The 18,250-nt window shown below is 40.1% G+C and overlaps 1 protein-coding gene across 3 annotated transcripts in view; it reads right to left on the bottom strand.

Moving 5' to 3' along the window:
- The window catches only part of RPS6KA3 (ribosomal protein S6 kinase A3), a 112,797-nt gene extending 105,991 nt beyond the window's left edge, over nt 1–6,806 (bottom strand). Inside the window, exon 1 of one of the 3 annotated variants that reach the window (XM_037157433.2) lies at nt 6,363–6,806. In XM_037157433.2, coding sequence (XP_037013328.1) covers nt 6,363–6,431 — 69 coding nt within the window. In that variant the 5' untranslated portion in view covers nt 6,432–6,806. The remainder of the gene's footprint in view (nt 1–6,362) is intronic. The other 2 variants (XM_037157437.2, XM_037157434.2) reach the window with 2 other exon arrangements.
- Nucleotides 6,807–18,250: the final 11,444 nt, after the last annotated feature.

Raw genomic sequence — 18,250 nt, 5'->3', positions numbered from 1 at the left:
ACTACAAATTGATGTTTCTCTCCCTCTTTCTCCCTCTCTCTAAGAATAAATAAATACAATCTTAAAAAAATAAAATATTTTAAGTACTACTTAAAGTTCCTTAAGTATCAAATACCACATAGCAGGTCAAACCCAAAGGATTATATTTCTAAACAGGAAAATCCAGTTACTCATGGCATATTCAAAGAAACAATGTGTGTAGAGTAATGAGGAAGTAGGTATAACATATCAATTTTTGCTCCTAAAAATGAAATTAACAGAAAATTGATTCCAAAACGTAAAAGCTGTACACATATTTTCTGTGAGTATGCTTTAGACAGTAAGTTAAAATTCAACCTACTGGCGCTATATATTGACTTTATCTGCTTCTTCAGGGACACACTTTCTTCAAGAGGTTGACAGACAGGATATACCACATTTCACTGATCAGAAGACACCATCATGTGTAAGATAACACCATTATCTGATGTATCACTAAGGAAAAAGTCTACTCCTAATTAATGACATGTCATGGATTGTAAGACACCTTCTAATTTGAGCAATGTTGAAATGTGAACATACTTTCCTTTCTTCCTTCTTACAAACTTATTCTTCAAAATGTTTTTTTTTAATCTGTTTTCCCTCTTTAAAGACAATATCAAGCCCTGATCAGTGTGGCTCAGTTGGTTGGGCATCATCTGGCAAAGTGAAAGGTTGTTGGTTCAATTCCCAGTCAGGGCACATGCCTGCGTTGCAGGTTCCTCCCAGGTCCTGGCAAGTAGGAGAGGCAGCCCATCGATGTTTCTCTCCCTCTTTCTCCCTCCCTTTCCCTCTCTCTAAAAATAAATAAGTAAAATCTTTAAAAAAAGCAATATTGAAGAGGGTAATAATACAAAGAAAGGACAAGATTTAAGAAATTTCTGTTCACCTAACTCTTACACAATTATATTCAGATATTATAATAGCTCTGTTTAAATAGATCAAACAAATCTATTTTTTAATCGTCACCTGAGGACATGCTTCTCGATTGTGGGGCGGGGGAGAGGGAGGGAGAGGGAGGGAGAGGGATGGGGGAGGAGGAGGGGGAGAAAAACAATCATATCCTCAGTTGCCTCTAGTATGTGCCTCCACCAGGGACCAAACCTATAACCTAGGCATGTACCCTGACTGGGAATCAGGAATCAAACTGCAATCTTTTGGTTTACCAGGCTGAGCCACACGGGCCAATGCTCAAGCAAATTGTTTTTAATTGTTCTGCTTAATTCTGAAAACAAAACAAAACAAAACACAGAACTTCCTCAGAGACAATTCATTATAACTATTACGTATTAAACACTTAAACCATGTACTGAACCAAGTGCTTTTCATTTAGTTCTCACCACAACTCCATGAGGTAGATATTATTTTCATCCCTAGTTTACAGACTAGGATGTTGAAGCATAGAGACATTAAAAAACTTGCATAAGATCACAAAGTTAGTAAGTGGCAGAGCCAGGACTCAAACCCAGGTCTTTATAACTCCTCAGCTATGTTCTTTAACTCTTTGCCATACATCCAAATTATCCCACAAAATGCCTCCCAAATTTTAAGGAGATAAGTAAAACTGAAATAATTTAACTGCTATTAACGAATGTATTTGCTTAAAATAAGCCAAATGTATTAAATAATAGTGATGTCCTATATGCATACATTTTATCCTGAATCTGTTTATAAAATGTATATAGTATATTTGTGTTACTTCTGTTAACACATTTTACTTAACAATGTAGATTTTAGTTGTTTTACCTGTGCTTTTATACTATTTGGTATTAAATTGATAAACCAGAATATCTGAGATCTAACTGTGTTCCAGATAAATGATAGAGGAAACTGTATCAACTCTGAAAGGGAGGGGACTTCTAATGCCAAGATTTAAAATATAGTTCCTTGTTTTGTCTTTTCATTATGTGAATTGGGGACTACTTGTTATCTACCAAAGCATATACACACCTAGGCACTAACTCACTCATATATTACCAAGAAAAGACCACCAAGATGTCACTATTATACACTGTGATCTAAACCACTGGGTCTAAAGCATCTGGTCTGCACTGGTAAACTGGGCCACTTGATGTTACCCATCATTCCCAGTCTGGCAGATCACATGTCCCTGAACATGGAACTTTAGAGCAAATTTTGTCAATGACCACAATGGTATGAGATTTTTAGTGGATGATAAATTTTTTAAAAAATCCTTAGAACAATTTTTCTGCAATTCAGACTTCTGATAAACGATCTGCTATAATTTTGGTCATTCTATAATTTACTAAATGTCATACCCTTGGTCAAGAGTACACATCCCAATTATGCCACTCTTCTTATATAAAATAGATAATACTTATTACGATTTCTAGAAGCATACTAAAGAAAAGGCCAAGTCTGCCTATACTTGCTTATAGATAAGTTTATCTCTTTCTCTTAAAATTTAAGTGTACCAAAGAAGTTTCACATTTTGGATCAACCCTATTAGTATTAGATCAAGCTGCCAAAATAAAGCAAACTTTCCTAAATTTTGGTTTAACAAAGACTGACATCCTACATTATAATCACTGAAAACAATGAAGTGTTCAGTAATGTGTCACAGTTACCCGACAGTTGACATGTAACAATACCTGTCCTCTCCTCAGATCTTCACTTGGGGGAAAGAAAAAAACCTGAAAGGTGGTAAAAATGAAACAGGAAAAGGAAAAGAAACTTAATAAAACATTTTTTGGCAAAATCAATGATCATACTTTAATAGAATGTTTTCCCCTAGAGATAAAATATAGGAAATCTAATATTGATATAGTAGAAATACTGTAGAAGCCAATATAATCCTTGAGGTTAAAAATGGCTGCACGACCACTGAAGATGTTTTCCAACACATGGGTCTCATTTTTATAAGGAAAGTGTTTTTTCAATGCATTATGGATAGTTGTTATGTAAAGGAATTCAAGGTGGCTATTTTTATTCAACAGTTCTATAAAGCAAAAATTAATTTCATTCTTGAAAATTGTTCATATTTAGCTTTACTATCATTTATCCTTACTCTACTAAAACTGACCAAAAGAAGTATCACTTTAGGACAGGCTTATGATTTAGTAAATATTGTCCCTGACAGCAGTGGCAAAGAATCTGTAGAATAAAACAGCCACAATTCTTTAAAATCCATCTCCTAAACAGTCAAATATTAAAAAAAAAAACAAAACCCTTAGCATCTGTAATTAACTCCTTAAAGACTTTCGAATTCACCTACACTATTTAGGAAGCTATTTTGTTTTTACGCTTGACTCTTAGCATAGTACTTCCTTTATTATCCTAAATTCGCTTCTTTAAACATCAGCCTTATTCTAGCCTATCATGTTCTGACCCATGTTTTGAGTTTAACCACAAGGGTTTTTGTTTTGTTTTGAGTACCATGAGACCTATGTGAGGTTTTGAAGCAGGAAGGTCCTCTAAAGGAATCAAGAAACTGCCTGTACTTTTGGTGAGGTACTCAGGTGTGTTAAAGTTGTTCCTATTTCAATGTAAGATTAAAATAAGAACAGAGATAAGGCTGATAATCACCAATTTCCTGACCTTCATAATTCATTCAGTGGACATCTACTGACATATATATATATGTCAGGCACTATGTTAAATGCTCAGGATGCAGAGAAAAAAAAGTTTCTGTTTTCAAGAGTTGGTTGAGAACAACCCTGAAATCTTTTAGCCTGGAGAGAAAAATTTTGATTATCTACTCAAGTAAATGATTTTAAAAATTAACTTTAGTCTGGTAAAATACAATTATTCTCTATTAAGAATTTGCTGGGGTGGAGATGGCATAATAGGCATAATATTAAGTCCAATATGAGACTTTGGAATGAAAATTCTCAACCTTCTCCTTACTGGCTTCGATGTTTTCAAATTTTTATTAGAAACAATTTACTTGAAACGAACAACCAAAGGCAACTAAATATTTAAAGGCTATTTGTTAAAATCTACTTTTAATAAATCTAGGCAACGCTGGCTCTGTTTGCCACAACTTATGCCAGAATATCAAGAAAATTCTTTCAAAATGGCAAACTGTGTAATGCTACCTGCCAGGCTCTGGAAACCATGACAGTAACTGAAATAACTAGGCTTTAACAAATGAGACTTATAATAGGTACTGTAATTGTTTCTGAAAAATACATGACCTCCAACTACTGGCTTATTTATTTATACCATGAATTTTTCCACAAAGGATTTGAAGCAGCTACTCTAATATAAAGCAAAGCACATGAATTATATCCACCTGGCTTTGAATTATAGCTCTGCCATTTACTATTTATAATATTTGCGACCTTCTGAGATTATTTCTTAATCTGGGGTCCATAATCCTACTTTCTTGGGTTATAGGAAGGATAAAATGAAATAGCATGTAACATAGTGTCTGGCATATAGTGAGTCCTAAAGAAATATCAGTTTTGTGCCTTCCTTGTCCAAATGTATGATATATAGAAAAAGAATAAGGTGGAATTTTAAATGTTTTTTTTACACATTGATACGTGCCAAGCAGAAATGTGGACTGATTATGAGTTGCAAATGTTAACATTTGCATCTAAAAATCAGGCTGAAAGCAAATTAAAATTTTCTCCACGGGGTCAGCACTTTGAGAACATATTAACCTTTTAGATATATTATTTAAAGAAAAAAATTTCTGAGGGAAAAAAGGCTAAAAGAGCCCCAGAATACTATTTTTCACACTATCCAATCAAAGAATAATTTAACATTCTAAATTTGATTTTCTTATAAAAGATTTAGAGTATTAGTCTGGCTAACATAATTTTAAATGAAATTCTCATAATTATGCCAGTCTTAAAAGCATGAATTCCTTTTTTAGAAAAATTAGGTAACACATATCAACGTCTTTTTCCTATTAAAGAACAGCATTTAGTTTAGGGTTTTAAAATGCGATCCAAGTCGCAATATATACCAAGTACCAATCCTAAGCACTATTACAACTCTACTTGCGTTGAACAGAGCAAGTAAACATTTCATACAGCAGTGGAAGTGATCAGGAAAAAATTGAAAAGCGATATGAACTGATCCCTCTCTCCTTCCCCACCATCGTTCCCCTGAACATTTTGTCCCGCATCTCAGATCAAACTGAGCTTGGGTCTTAACTGACGTAACCAGTAACCCTATCCACCGCTCACACTGCGGAGGCCGGCAGGGCAGCGGCTGCCGCCAAGTACACCACTCATCAGAGCCTGCCCCATTCCACCCCCGCGTTTCAGTCATGCTTTCCAGAAATGGGGTCACACAGTAACTATTACACACACGCAGCCTATCATCCTGTAATCCCCCAAAGTCCGCTGCGGGGATAGAAGACAGCAAAAAGTCAAAAAGGAAGAATCACAGACGCGCCACCATCAGGAACTCATTTTGCACTCCGGAGAGGAGCGCGGATGCCCTGGAATGGGTCTTGCCTGGGTTATTTTCGCAGACCCCGAGTTGGTTCTGGGACGGTGGTGGCGGCGAAACGTTCGGTGCTCTGGTGTGTCCGGGGAAATTCTATTTTGTCCTGTTTGGGTATCTTTGGGTTTTTGGTATTCCGGAGGGTGTCTCAGGGACGGTCACCAGATCTCGGGCGAGGAAAACCAGAAAGCCTTTTAAGGCGGCTGCTGATCTCCTTGAATATCACCCTCTCACCTCCACCGTCAGGAAACACAAGTTAAACTCGCAGGAACGGGGTCCTCGAGCTCAGCGACCTCAGAAACGGGGGAGGGGGCGGTGAGGACCTCAGGTTTCCACTTTCCCCTTTGCAGCAGCAGAAACCGCTGCAGCAGATGGGGGGAGGCAAAAACCTTGGGCTGTCCTGCACCTCTTACCCGAAACCCCCACAGGTCGCCAACTCTGCCCTGGGCGGTTCCTGCCCCCGCGCGCTCGTCTCCCCGCAGCAACCCCGTTCTCGGGCGGGACTCGAGTCTCTGCTCCCCAGTGACTCCAACCCATATCTCTCACTCATCTCCCAAAACCACCAGGGTCCATGGAAGACCCCAACCTCAGGGCCAAACTTCTCAACTCCTCGCAAAACCCCGCTCCGCCTCCCGCTTCCCCCACGCAAAGTTGATTAAATCGGCTCCTTGCAAAGAGCCCCAGCACCCAGGACATACCCCACGCGCCACCACACCACAGCCCCCCAAGCGAGGGAGGGGAGGTATGGTGAGTGGAATAGAAGGGCAAACAGACCAATCCCAACTACCCGAACCGGAATCCCAGAGTGAGGATGCACGCGAGTGGCAGAAGAAGGGATCGAGTGGCCAGCTCTGGGGAGTAGAGTCAGCCGGCGGGGTAGAGGGGAGGGGGCGCGCCGGCCCCGGCCGCCTGGGTGCACTCACCTCTGCGCTGTCCGACGGGCTCTCCACAGCCATCTTCTGCCACGGGTCCGCCAGCTGCGCCAGCGGCATCTTCCCCCCCGGCCCGCCGCTTTCACCGCCTCCTCCCTCCCCGCCCGCCCCGCGGCCGGCCCCACTCAGTCGCCGCCCGAGCCCCACCGCAGCGGCGGTGGCAGCAGCAGCAGCAATAGCAGCAGCAGCAGCGACTGCCCGGGAGAGGGCTCGGCGTAGACACCGACCCTCGAACAACGCGCGCCCAGTTGGAGACGCCCGCGCGCCAAGCGAGAGCCTCGCGCCGCTGCCCGGCACCGGGTCTCGCCCCTTTCTTCCTCTCCTCCTTCCGCCGCGGGGACTACAGCTCCGCCCCCCGCCGCCGGTTCCCGCGCCCGCTCCCAGCAGAACAGCAGCCAGCAGCAGCCGCGCGCTCCCCGACTTCCGCTCACAACATGGCGCCTAAGCGGTACCTGTCTCTCAGAGCAGAGTTCTGCCGCCGCCGCCACCGCGCGCGCACTCGGGGCGGGGCTTAGGGAGACACGCCCCCACCGCCAGGCTTTGCTCCACCAGCCTTCCTCGCCCCAGTCTCAGCTTCTGGGCCTCGCCTACTTTCAGGAAGGGCGAGCCCCAGAATCTGGGGGCGTCGGCAAGTGGCGGGGGCAAAGAAAAGGGGGAGAGGCAGGAGGGGTGAAAGGCTGTGAGCCTTTAACTGCCTTGGGTCCGAGCAGGTCGGAGGCTCCTTAAGGATATAGAGAACAGTGGTCCTCACCCCGCTGGAGAGGGAGATAGATGGGCGAGGCTCAGGGGGTGCAGTCTGGTGTCAAGGACCCGGCAAAGGACGTGCGGTGTCTCTTCGGCCTAACTACTCCGTGGGTGCGTGTGGGCATGCCGAGTTTATGGGCACATCCCGTTATGGCCAGGACCCGACCTCTCTAGAATCACTCGCTGGGCATTCACCTGCCCACCCCCCCCCACACCTCCTCCCACGACGGGTACACTGAAGGCTTCGTGCCCGGGAGCCCCCTAAGGGTTTGGCTCTCGGTTTGATTCAAGTCTTTCCAAATTAACGCTCTTCTGTTATATTTTTAATATTTGGAATTCGTTCGTCTTAAATGAGTCGCCCCCTCCAAGTCCGCAGAGCCCTTAACCCCCCCCCCCCACTCCTTGCTGCTTGTATCTTCACGAAGGAGAAAACAAGGAGGTTCCTTAAAGGCTGCCGGCGACTGTCGGCAGAGGTTGGGGAATTATTCTAAAATATCTTGTTGGCAGGAGCCCGGAGTTGCCGCTACTCTGTTGACTTTAAATAAAAGATTAGATAAAAAAATCAGGCAGGCCGTGGGTGGAGGAGGGGGAGAGAGGGAGGAGTTCTAACTCCTCCTTCCCAAGATAGGGAAGCCCTGGGTTATGGAAACCCAATCTCCAGACTGTGGAGGCGCCCAAGACGAGGAGGAGATACTGTAGGAAGAGGCCTGGACATCTGGAGTGGGTCCCGGGGGACAGGGGTTGCGACCCAAGTGCCCCGTGCCAGGTGCCCCGGCCAGCTCACTACGCCCAGGCAGAAATGTGTAAAAGTCGCCCGGCCGATTGAAAAGCTAGGGCAACCATTGGCTAATCGTTTTACAAAGAGAAGAGAAAAAAGTAAAGAGAACTCTCCCGGCTGGCCGGTGGCCCCATTCCCTCAGGCCTCGGCCTAGGCATCCTGGGCCTCCCACGTCCAGCAACTAAGTGCGTCTCCCGCTGCGCTCTCAGCGCAAGCCTTTTAACAGCTCTCTTTCATCCTGGGACCCAGACACCTAAAGAGCCCTCCCCTTCCTTCCGAATGCAGGTGTGAGGATGAGATTAGAGCCCTACAATTAGTCGGCGGGTGGTGCAAAGCTTCTCGCTGGGCCCGAGAGAGTTCGGCTCTGGGCTCTTTCTGTGGCCTTCTCTGGCGCGCCCCTTGGCACAGGCCACCTGAGGAGGTTCCATCTGTTTAGGGAGCCCCAGGAGGGGGCCGGAAATCCTCTCTGCATTCCCTCTCCCGCAGCCTAGGAACAACATCTGGGCAGTCTCAGCGTGGTCCAGGGGGTGGGGAGGATTTAAGTCGTGAATTTGTCACTTCCCCCCAACGTAATTGATTCAAGTGTTGCAACTCCAATCTGGACCCCAACTCAGCACAGTCTCTGTAATTCCTGACGTAAAACCAGCTTGCAGAAGTTTGAAGATGAGTTGTGTATCGTTTTACGTTTGTGTACAAAGTACCTAATTTATCTTTCATTTACATTGCAAAGCCAAATTACCATTCCTTATAGCAAAAAGAAGTTGGTCGATTTGGTGAAAGGTAAATTAGCCACTCAAACAGTGATCAATTAACATTCTTGCTTTAATAAAAACATACGTAGTTCCGACAATTATTGTGTGTTCAGTACTGTTCAATGCTAATTACTCCATTCGAAGAATGAACTAATCTAGAAATAAATCTAATTGTTTGTATACTGAAAAGTTGATTTCAGTGTCAGTTTCTACTCATTTCTTTTTACCTTGAGAATTAGAAGAATAACTTTTAAAGTTAACTGATCTGCAAAAGTAATGTGCACAGTGTTCACATTTCGGGAATTAAGCATTAAATGAACTGTTAATAATGGGCTGAAGTACCACTTGAACAGCTAGCTGTCTTACGTGTAGAATCAACTTGGTAATATGTGTGAATTTACAAAAACACTGTTATTTTTCCTTTTGCCCCTAAGTAAACACAGCAAATTTTTTCTTTTGGTTAACAGTAAACTTTTTAAAAGTTTTTTTAAATTCATGAATTTTTAAGGGGAGAGTGAAACATCGATTTGTTGTTCCACTTATTTCATTGATTGATTCTTGTACGTACCCTGACTGGGAATTGAACCTGCTACCTAGGTGTATTGGGACAACACTCTAACAAACTGAACTACAAGGCTAGGGCTGTTTCTTTCATTAAAAGCAAGAGTGGGTGCAACTGCTCTCTCTGGCTGGAAGAATTTGGGGAAATCAAATGAGGCTGGGAGATTTTTCTTGTAGGTGGCAACGAAAGGAATTATTTGAACATAGAAGCTGATATTGTTCTGAGCAGGATTACTTTCTTTTTTCCTGTTTGAGAAAGAAAAACTCCAAGTGTGGTTATTTAAAGAATAGCTGCCTCTAGAGATCACCCTTTGCAGGCTAATATGGCTCTTGAGCACTTAAAATAAGGTTATCTGGTTGCAGTTTGGATGGACTGCAAGTGTAGTGTTCGTGCCAGATTTCAAAGACTTAGTACAAAAAAAGGATGTAAAATATCTCATTAATACTTTTTATATTGGCTACATGGTAAAGTGATAGTTTGAATACATTGAGTTAAATAAAATATTTTGATAAAATTAATTTCACTTGTTTCTTTTTACTTTTTATGTAGCTACTATTAAGATATATCTTTACATATGTAGCTTATTTGTCAAGACTGGCATTATAGTTCTATAGGACAGTACTGTTTTAGAACTTCTCTTTAACACTGAGCCTTTTATGTATTCCTACAAGCCATATAATGTGATATCCTCACATCACACTGTCTTTTGGACTTCTCTGTGCGAGACCAGTGGAAAGGGCTGATTCAGTTACCTACTGATTTTATGCCGCCACCACCAGCCCACACACATACACATACAGATAAACTTCTCAGAACCAAAATATTGGAAAGTTATTGCTTGAAACTACAGCAAAGGTAAACAGCAAACCTCAGTCAAGAATATGGGCTAGATTTCCATGAACTCATTCCTGATATATGATAGGACAACCACATTTAACCTCCTCCATCTCCAACAATTTCCTGCTATAATTATAATCTTCATATACAAGTTTAAATGGGCATTTACTTAACAAAATAACATTTGTTCCAAAAAATGGAGTTACATCAGTCTGGAAAAGTTCCAAGATGACTAACTATGGCTCATGGCACAATCTCTACATCACATACATCCAGAATTCACAGCTCTTTTACATGAGTTTCTCACTACTATAGAAAACTCATAAAGTGTAATCATCACCTCTCTGAAAAAGGTTTTTCCCTGTACACTATTTGAAGCATATTTATTGTTTTATTTAATCTTTCTTTAATTTTTCTATTACCATTTAATCCTTGTATACCCTCCTCTCCCTAGCAATCGCCACCACATTGTCCATGTCCATGAGTGCATATTTATTTTTCACACAGAAAGAAAAAGTAATCACTGGAAACTACCGTTTTGACATCAATAGATTGAAGTGCATCTTAAGTGCAGTATTTTGGGAGAAATCTTCACTCCAGAAATCTTGTAGTTAACTTTCTTTCCAGAGAAAAAAAAAGATAAAGGCTTAGACTCAAACTTTATCTCATGTTAAGACAATAGTGAAACAGAATACATGGTGACATGTCTTTCACGTGTATGAACTTAGGGTTTTCTTAGAAATTTCCCAAATAAAAATTAAGAATAGTTTCCTGATTGGCACACATCTCAAGAGACAACAGGAATCTCTACATCTATTTGAGAGTATACAAACTGAATGATCTTCTCTAGGTACCCCTCCGTAAATTTTCATGATTCTAGAGTTGCACATGATGAAAGATACTAATAAAATCTGTAAGGAACTATGGGGGAGACATTCTGTGATATGATTACTTGAAATGTTTACTTTGACATTCTTCCCAGTTAGGCAGTATGGGGTCATGATAAAAGCAGAGACAGGCCTATGTCCAAACTCCAGGTTCCTTCACATCTCCAAACCTCAACTTAAAGGCCTAGAACAGGTTCTGGCACAGAGTAGTTGCTCAACAAATATTTGCAGAATAAGATTTGTTTCCCTTATCTGAAAACAAGGATAATAATAACCACCTTATACAATTGTTGGGAGGGTTAAATGTAGATAATGTCTGTAAAGCATTAAGCACAGTGCCTGCCACCTAGAAAGCACTCAATAAATGGAGCTATTGTTTCCCTGGCTGGTATGGCTCAGTGGTTTAAATACTGGCCTGTGAACCAAAAGGTTGCAGGTTCAACTGCCAGTCTAGAGCACATACCTGGGTTGCAGGCCAGGTCCCTAGTGTGGAGCGAGTGAAGCAACCACACACTGATGTTTATCTCCTCTTTCTTCTTCCCTTCCCCTCTGCCTAAAATTAAATAAATAAAGTATTTAAAACATGGTATTATTGTTATCAGTTTCAGAAAGGGAATATTCCTGCATGCATATCGTAATTCAAATACTTCACTCTTGAGAGTTATTTCTTTCCATTTGCTTTGTGAGCATTTCCTTATGGTATAATCTATTTCTTTAGGGCACTCTTGTATCACACACACACATACACACAAACCATACTGAGTAACTTCCTGTGGAATTCAACAAAAGAGTATGTAGGGTAACTTACTGTTCTGTTTTTCAAGCCACATATGTTGAAATGCAAATGATTACAGGTCAATTGCCTCATAAGCTATGATCAAAACTTTGTTTATGTTATGCTCAAAAGAAACTAACAAATGTATGATTCAAAGTTAACATTATCTGACTCATAGTTATGTTGGGAGTATGGGAGGAACAGGGAAGTATGGAGGAGAGGTCTGTGTCAGACATGCTTTAATGTTTTCTTTTATTAGTTTCCAGAATGTTGAATCCTTAGAGGTGTCATTTTGTTTCAGAGTTGTTTGAAGGGAAAGAATTATGGGGCTTTGAGACTTGACAAGGAACTTAGAAGCCATTTTGGAGCTTTATAATAAGCTACTGGGGTTTTTTTGTATGTTTTAGTTTTCATTTTACTAGAACAGTTAAGATCCACTAAATGTTCTTGTTTATAAACACTTATTCATAAGAGAGCAATGACACATTAAAAATTTATTTTCAAACTGATATTAAAACGGCAGCCTTAACATTAACCAAAAATCACAGTATAAAGTATTCCTTCAGAGGATAAACATTCCCATTTTATAACTATCAATTTAGTTTGGTTGGTTAGAGCAGTGGTTCTCAATTTTTTTCAGTCCACAAGCCGTTTTGAAGCAAAAACCCAAGGACCACCAGTTCTACTCATCACTATGAATAAAACCCCAGAACTTTATGAAATTGTTGTTTAAAAACATGGCTGATATTGTGGTTATGTTCTCTTTAAAAAAGTTTATATTTGTGCTTTTGAGTGTAGATTTGAGTCTGCAGCTAGAAAAGATACTTCAAAAAATATCCTGACTTTTGTAGTGACTTGCATTTAAGACTAGCTCATAATCAGACCCCAATTGGAGAAGTGACTTGGGGGAAACTATAGAGTTAAATGGAAGTCTTATTTCTTCATCACCAACTCAACTCCAAATCTCTATGCTTGGGAAATTTGCAGCCTAAGTCACAAAAATCCTGTGAGTGAAGCAGCATTAAATGAGGGCTGTTGGTGGAAAAACTGGCTGTGGATTAGTAATGCTAAATTTGTTAATGAGGTACATTTCCAACAAACAACACTTCAATTATGATTTCAGTAGCTTATTTCCAAGTAACTAGTAAAATAAATAACTTGGGGTAAGTGAACATTAAGAAATTCCTTTATTAAAAAGAAATCAAATCAAATTTGAATAACATAAGGGGTGGATTTTATAGATTAAATTGAATTTTAAGAAATCCCACCAAATGAATCCAGATTTAATGTTGAGATCATATGTAAGCAAGAATAAACCAACTGGAAATAACATTGGCAGTTTTGGACACTTTACCCTCTTATATGATAGTTGTATTGACAGTAACAGCTAGATATTTATTGAGCATATACTATGTGTCAGGCAGTATTTTGAGTGTTTCATGTGTATTCACTTCTTTAATCATTGATGCACTCCTAAGGATACTAAATATAAATTAATAGCATTTTTATTATTGACACTATTACAGATGTCTCCCACTTTACTCCCTTAGCCCCCCTCTACCCAGCAGCCCCCCTTTACCTCTTTGTTGTCTGTGTCCATGGGCTATGGGGCTATGTATATATGCATTTATGTTCTTTGGCATTTAACAGCTACTGAGTACTTGCAAACTGTTAAATGGTATACATGCATTATCTTGTTTCACTTTAACAATAGGTTTTGTTACCAAAAGTTAGTGTTTTATTCTGATAAAGAATGGATGTTTTTCACTATAATTAATTCTTTCAAAAAATTCACAAAAATTCTTGGGGAAAATGCCTATCATAAACTATAATTTGATACTTACTTATCAAAGTAACTACATTAAGTTTATCTTCACGTCATATCACTTTCTTATTCTTTATTTTATCTTGGTGGAGACAGCAAGATTCTGTGAATGTCATTTTGAAAAAAAAAGAAAGTTTCAGTTTCTCCAAAGAGCAATATAAAGATAATTTTTGAATGAAAACTTTTTTTCTGTAGTTTACAATGAGTCTTTAGATCACTGCCATGGTTTGAATTATGTCCCCCCACAGTAAACTATTGAAGTCCTGACACCCAGTACCTAAGAATGTGACCTTATTTGGAAACAGGGTCATTGCAGATATAATTAGTTAAGATGAGGTCATACTTGAACAGGGTGGTCCCCTAATCCAATATGACTGGTGACCTTATAAGAAGATGGCTATGTGAAGACAGAAACACTGGGAGACTGCCATGTAAAGACAGAGGATTGGAATGATGGATCTATGAGCCAAGGAATGCCGAGGATTGCTGGCAAAGCACCAGAAGCTAGGAAGAGACAAGGAAGGATCCCCTTACAGGTTTTGGAAGGAGCATGGCCTTGCTGCCACCTTGATTTTTGACTTCTAGCCCCTAGAACTATGAGCAATAAATTTCTGTTGTTTCGAAGCACCCAGTTTGTAGTATTTTATTATGGCAGCTCTAGCAAACTAATACAACCATTGAGAAGATTTTTGTTCATGTACTTGCATAGCATTTTTCACTTCTGAAACCACTGTATCTACTGTTATGGATTTCCTAAAATAATAGGTACATCCCTGTAAGCAATAGGGGGAAATAATGATAGAAAGATATTTGGAGTGTGTTTGAAATGAATAGGACCAGAGCCTAGAATTTAATTTTTTCAGGTCAAACACAATGCTAGCAAAATAATCCCTGATTTTTCTTTATAGATTTCTGGAATCCAGACAGTTCTATATGAGCAATTTTCCCATAGTATAGAATAGTATGCACTCGCTATTATTACTTATTGGAATAAAGTTAAAAAAATATGCTATAGCTTCCTAAATCCTTCCTTCTGTTTGGGAGTTCTGTGTTGGGGCCAATGTACTTTTTTATTTAGGAAGCGACTTCTCTTACTGTACTTCCCAAGGTGGTTTGGGGCATTATTACCTACCTAGTTCACCAAATTAGAAACCTAGGGTCCAGTCTGTCATCTGACCATACTCCTTGTCCCACCCTCTACATTATTTGACAGTTGATTCTGTTTTCTAATCTAGATTCTGTCAAACTCTCCTACTCCATCACCCCCTACCACCCCAAGGTTCAGGCCCTCACCATCTCTGGCCTGTATTATGATAGAACAAAACCTGAAGCGGAATTTAATCAAGCCATTTAGAGTTGCACTGACCAATATGGTAGCACTTGGCACGTATGACTATTAAATTTTAAATTAAGTAAAATAAAACTAAATTTAAAAATTCAGTTCCTCAGTCCCAGTAACCACATTTCAAGTGTCATTTTTTCACTTGTGGCTAGTGGCTATAGTATCACTGCATGTTATAGAACATTCCATCATGGCAGAGGGTTCTATTGAGCAGTGCTGCTCTAGAGCTAACTTTTCTTTTAGGCAAAAAGGGGGCAAGAGAAAGAAATTAAATAACATTAGAAGCAAGCAAATAGACATATATATTGAATATGATATATTCTTTAGGTTTAGTTGATCCAGTTTCTGCAACAAGTCAATGCAATGAATAAAAAGGGGGAAGAGGTAATGCTTTATACTAAAAGACACAACAAGATGTAATATACGGACCTTGTTTGGATCCCAATTTGAGCAAGCCAATTGTAAGTAAATTTTTTAGACAATCATGACAATTTTATTATGAATGGAAATTTGGTGATTTTTAAATTTTACTGCATGCTGATATCCAATTTGGATCTTGGGATGTCCATTTCCCTGACTTTTAACATCTGTTGCAGTTTCAGGTACAAAGGAGGGATCCAGGGCTGGCCACAAGACATCCTAAACATGAGTGAGCAAGCAGAGAGCAAGGCAGAACTAGGCAAATGTGGACATCTGGGATGGCAAAAGGGTCTCTTCTCTGGCAGCGAAAGGACAGCCCACAGAAAACAAGTCCCTGACTGCACCAGAACTTTCAAACCACTCTAGGTATGTATCACTCTCTCAGAAATGTCTGCTGTCTGGGAGCAAGATGGGGCTGTGGTCCTGAGAAGAATTGGAGGCAGACTGTATTATTAACAGGGAATAATCAATTTGACAAGAAGCCAAAAGACCAGAATTGAGGTCCAGCATCAGGAGATGGAGTTGGCATTAATGAGAAAAGAAGGTGAGTCTGGGTTTGGAATTTCCACTGATATTATAAGCCTGGATAATTGGAGAGTCATGTGAACACAAATCCTGGAGAGAAGAGGACACAAGAGCAGATGTTGTCCTCTTTCCTCCACTGAGGAAAGGCTACATCCTAGAACCCTTTATCTGACAGTGGTCCTTAAAGACAGAAGTGAACCATTTTAAAACCCCACTCACTAGGCTGGTTTCCATTAGTTCTGAACTGGGCAAAATTTGTTTTCTTTGGTTCTCTTTTCCCTCGTCTCCTCAAAAGGTAGGGGGAAGGTCTATCTTTTAAGAAAGGTAGTCCAAAGTTTTATCTTTAAAATATTTTTTAATTGTGATAACAAATATATAACATAATGCATTTTAAAGTGTATAGGTCAGTAGTGTTAAGTATATTCACACTATTGTGCAACAGATCTCCAGAACTTTTTCACCTTGCAAAACTGAAACTCTCTACTCATTAAACAACAACTCACAGTTCTCATCTTCTTTCTGGCCACCACCATTCTACTTTCTGTTTCTATAAATTTCACTATTTCAGATACCTCATACAAAGTGGAAACATATTTGGCTTTTGTGACTGGCTTATTTCACTTATCATAATGCCCTCAAGGTCATATCATGTGTAGCATATATAGATTTCCTTCCATTTTAAGACTAAATAATATCCCACTGCATGTATAGCACAATTTGTTGACCCATTCACCTGCCAATGGATGCTTAGTGTTGCTTCCATCTCTTGGCTATTGCAAATAATGCCTTTATGAAACATGGGTATGCAAATCCAAAGTTCTTTTACTACATGGTAGATTGCAAAATAGCCATAAATTATTATTCCCCTTTCTGTATCCACATGCCTTTGTATTGTGACTTTGCAGTTTTTCCCATCCAAGTGTGGAGTCTCTTTCCTTACTACTTGAATCTGGGCCAACCTGATGATTAGCTTTGGCCAATGGAATGAGACCGAAGCAATATACTACTGGTTCCAAGTCCGAGCTTTAAGACTTCACACACACTTCTGCTTGCTCTCTTAGAACCCATGCAAACAAGCCCAGGTTACATTATTGGAAGATGACAGAGCATATGGAGCAGAGATGAGCCACTTCAGATGAGGCCTGAAAGATGTGCATTCTACATAATGGATAGGTAGCAACTATGGAGTCATACTCATAATATTGAATGGTGAGTTTTATCAAAATTCATTTCAACATAATTCTGACAATTGTTAGCAAAACTAACTTGGCAGCTGATGCAGATACATAAGTGAGCCTACAAGAGGCCAGTATAAATGTTTTTGTTTGTTGTTTGTTTGTTTTAGTATCAGAAAGGTATATTAGGAAATTCTCACCATTGAACTGTGGATCATGTGATGCAGTTCTGCCACTCATTAAAGCTGACTGGAGGAAATACACCCGTTTCCAAAGCAGTCCTTATACAAAAATAAATAAATAAAAAGCAGTTTCTCGTGTGACCTGTGCTCTGCACGTCTGCTCCTTGACATTCCAAAGTGTCCCACCAATGACTATGGGTACCCATTTTAGAGATGGGAGAATGAGGCACCAACAAGCCATTGTACCCATGGTTGTTAGGAGTTGCCCTTCTCTGCCTGGCCCAGGTGGAAGATAATGGGAGAAAGAGATTGAGGGGACTGAGTAGGGGTGGGGGGAAAATCTGCGTGGTGTCTTTCTCAATCCCTAAAAGAAGAGGGAAGATGCTCAGCCAGGTTGCTAATCTGTAGAATTATGAGATACAAAATGATTGTTGTCATAACCACTTTTGATTTGCTGTATGGTAATAGATAACTAATACATATTATTTCTCTTTTAACTATATGTATGCTTCCCTGGGAATTGAATCCAATTTCATAGTGATTTTAATGATCACATCTACATTGAATGAGTTGCACTCGAAATCACTCTCCCTAGCACTGACTCTGATTTTTGCATAGCTCTATCTTGAATTTGGAACTCCATGTTGGATACTCTATTAGGATATCATGTTAACACTTCAAACACAATATTGTGAAGGATGAAATTGTCATCAAATATCAAAGCCTTATACCCTGTATTGATATTTCTATTACAATTTGTGGTACTACCATTCTTTCAGCCAACCATACTTAGAACTTCAGTGTCACCTCTTATTCCTTTCACTTCTTTTTTTTCCCCTTTCTTTATTGATGTCCAAATACAGTTTTCTCCATTTTCCCACCATCACTTTCCCCCTCCCTACCCATGCCCACCTCCCACCCTCAATCCTACCCAACCCCAGCTCCATCCATGGGTCCCTCATTCATGTTCATTTATATCCCTTTCCCTTATTTCCCATATTATATTCTTCTCTCCTCCCCTCAGGTTACTGTCAGTTTGTTGTCAATTTCATCCTTTCATTTCTTCCCATAGTCA

Source organism: Artibeus jamaicensis, unplaced genomic scaffold, assembly GCF_021234435.1.
Source record: "Artibeus jamaicensis isolate MK-2021 breed Jamaican fruit bat unplaced genomic scaffold, CSHL_Jam_final scaffold_1283, whole genome shotgun sequence".
NCBI classification, from domain to species: domain Eukaryota; kingdom Metazoa; phylum Chordata; class Mammalia; order Chiroptera; family Phyllostomidae; genus Artibeus; species Artibeus jamaicensis.
Note: the sequence above shows the minus strand (reverse complement) of the source record. Positions and strands in the feature narration are given on the sequence as shown.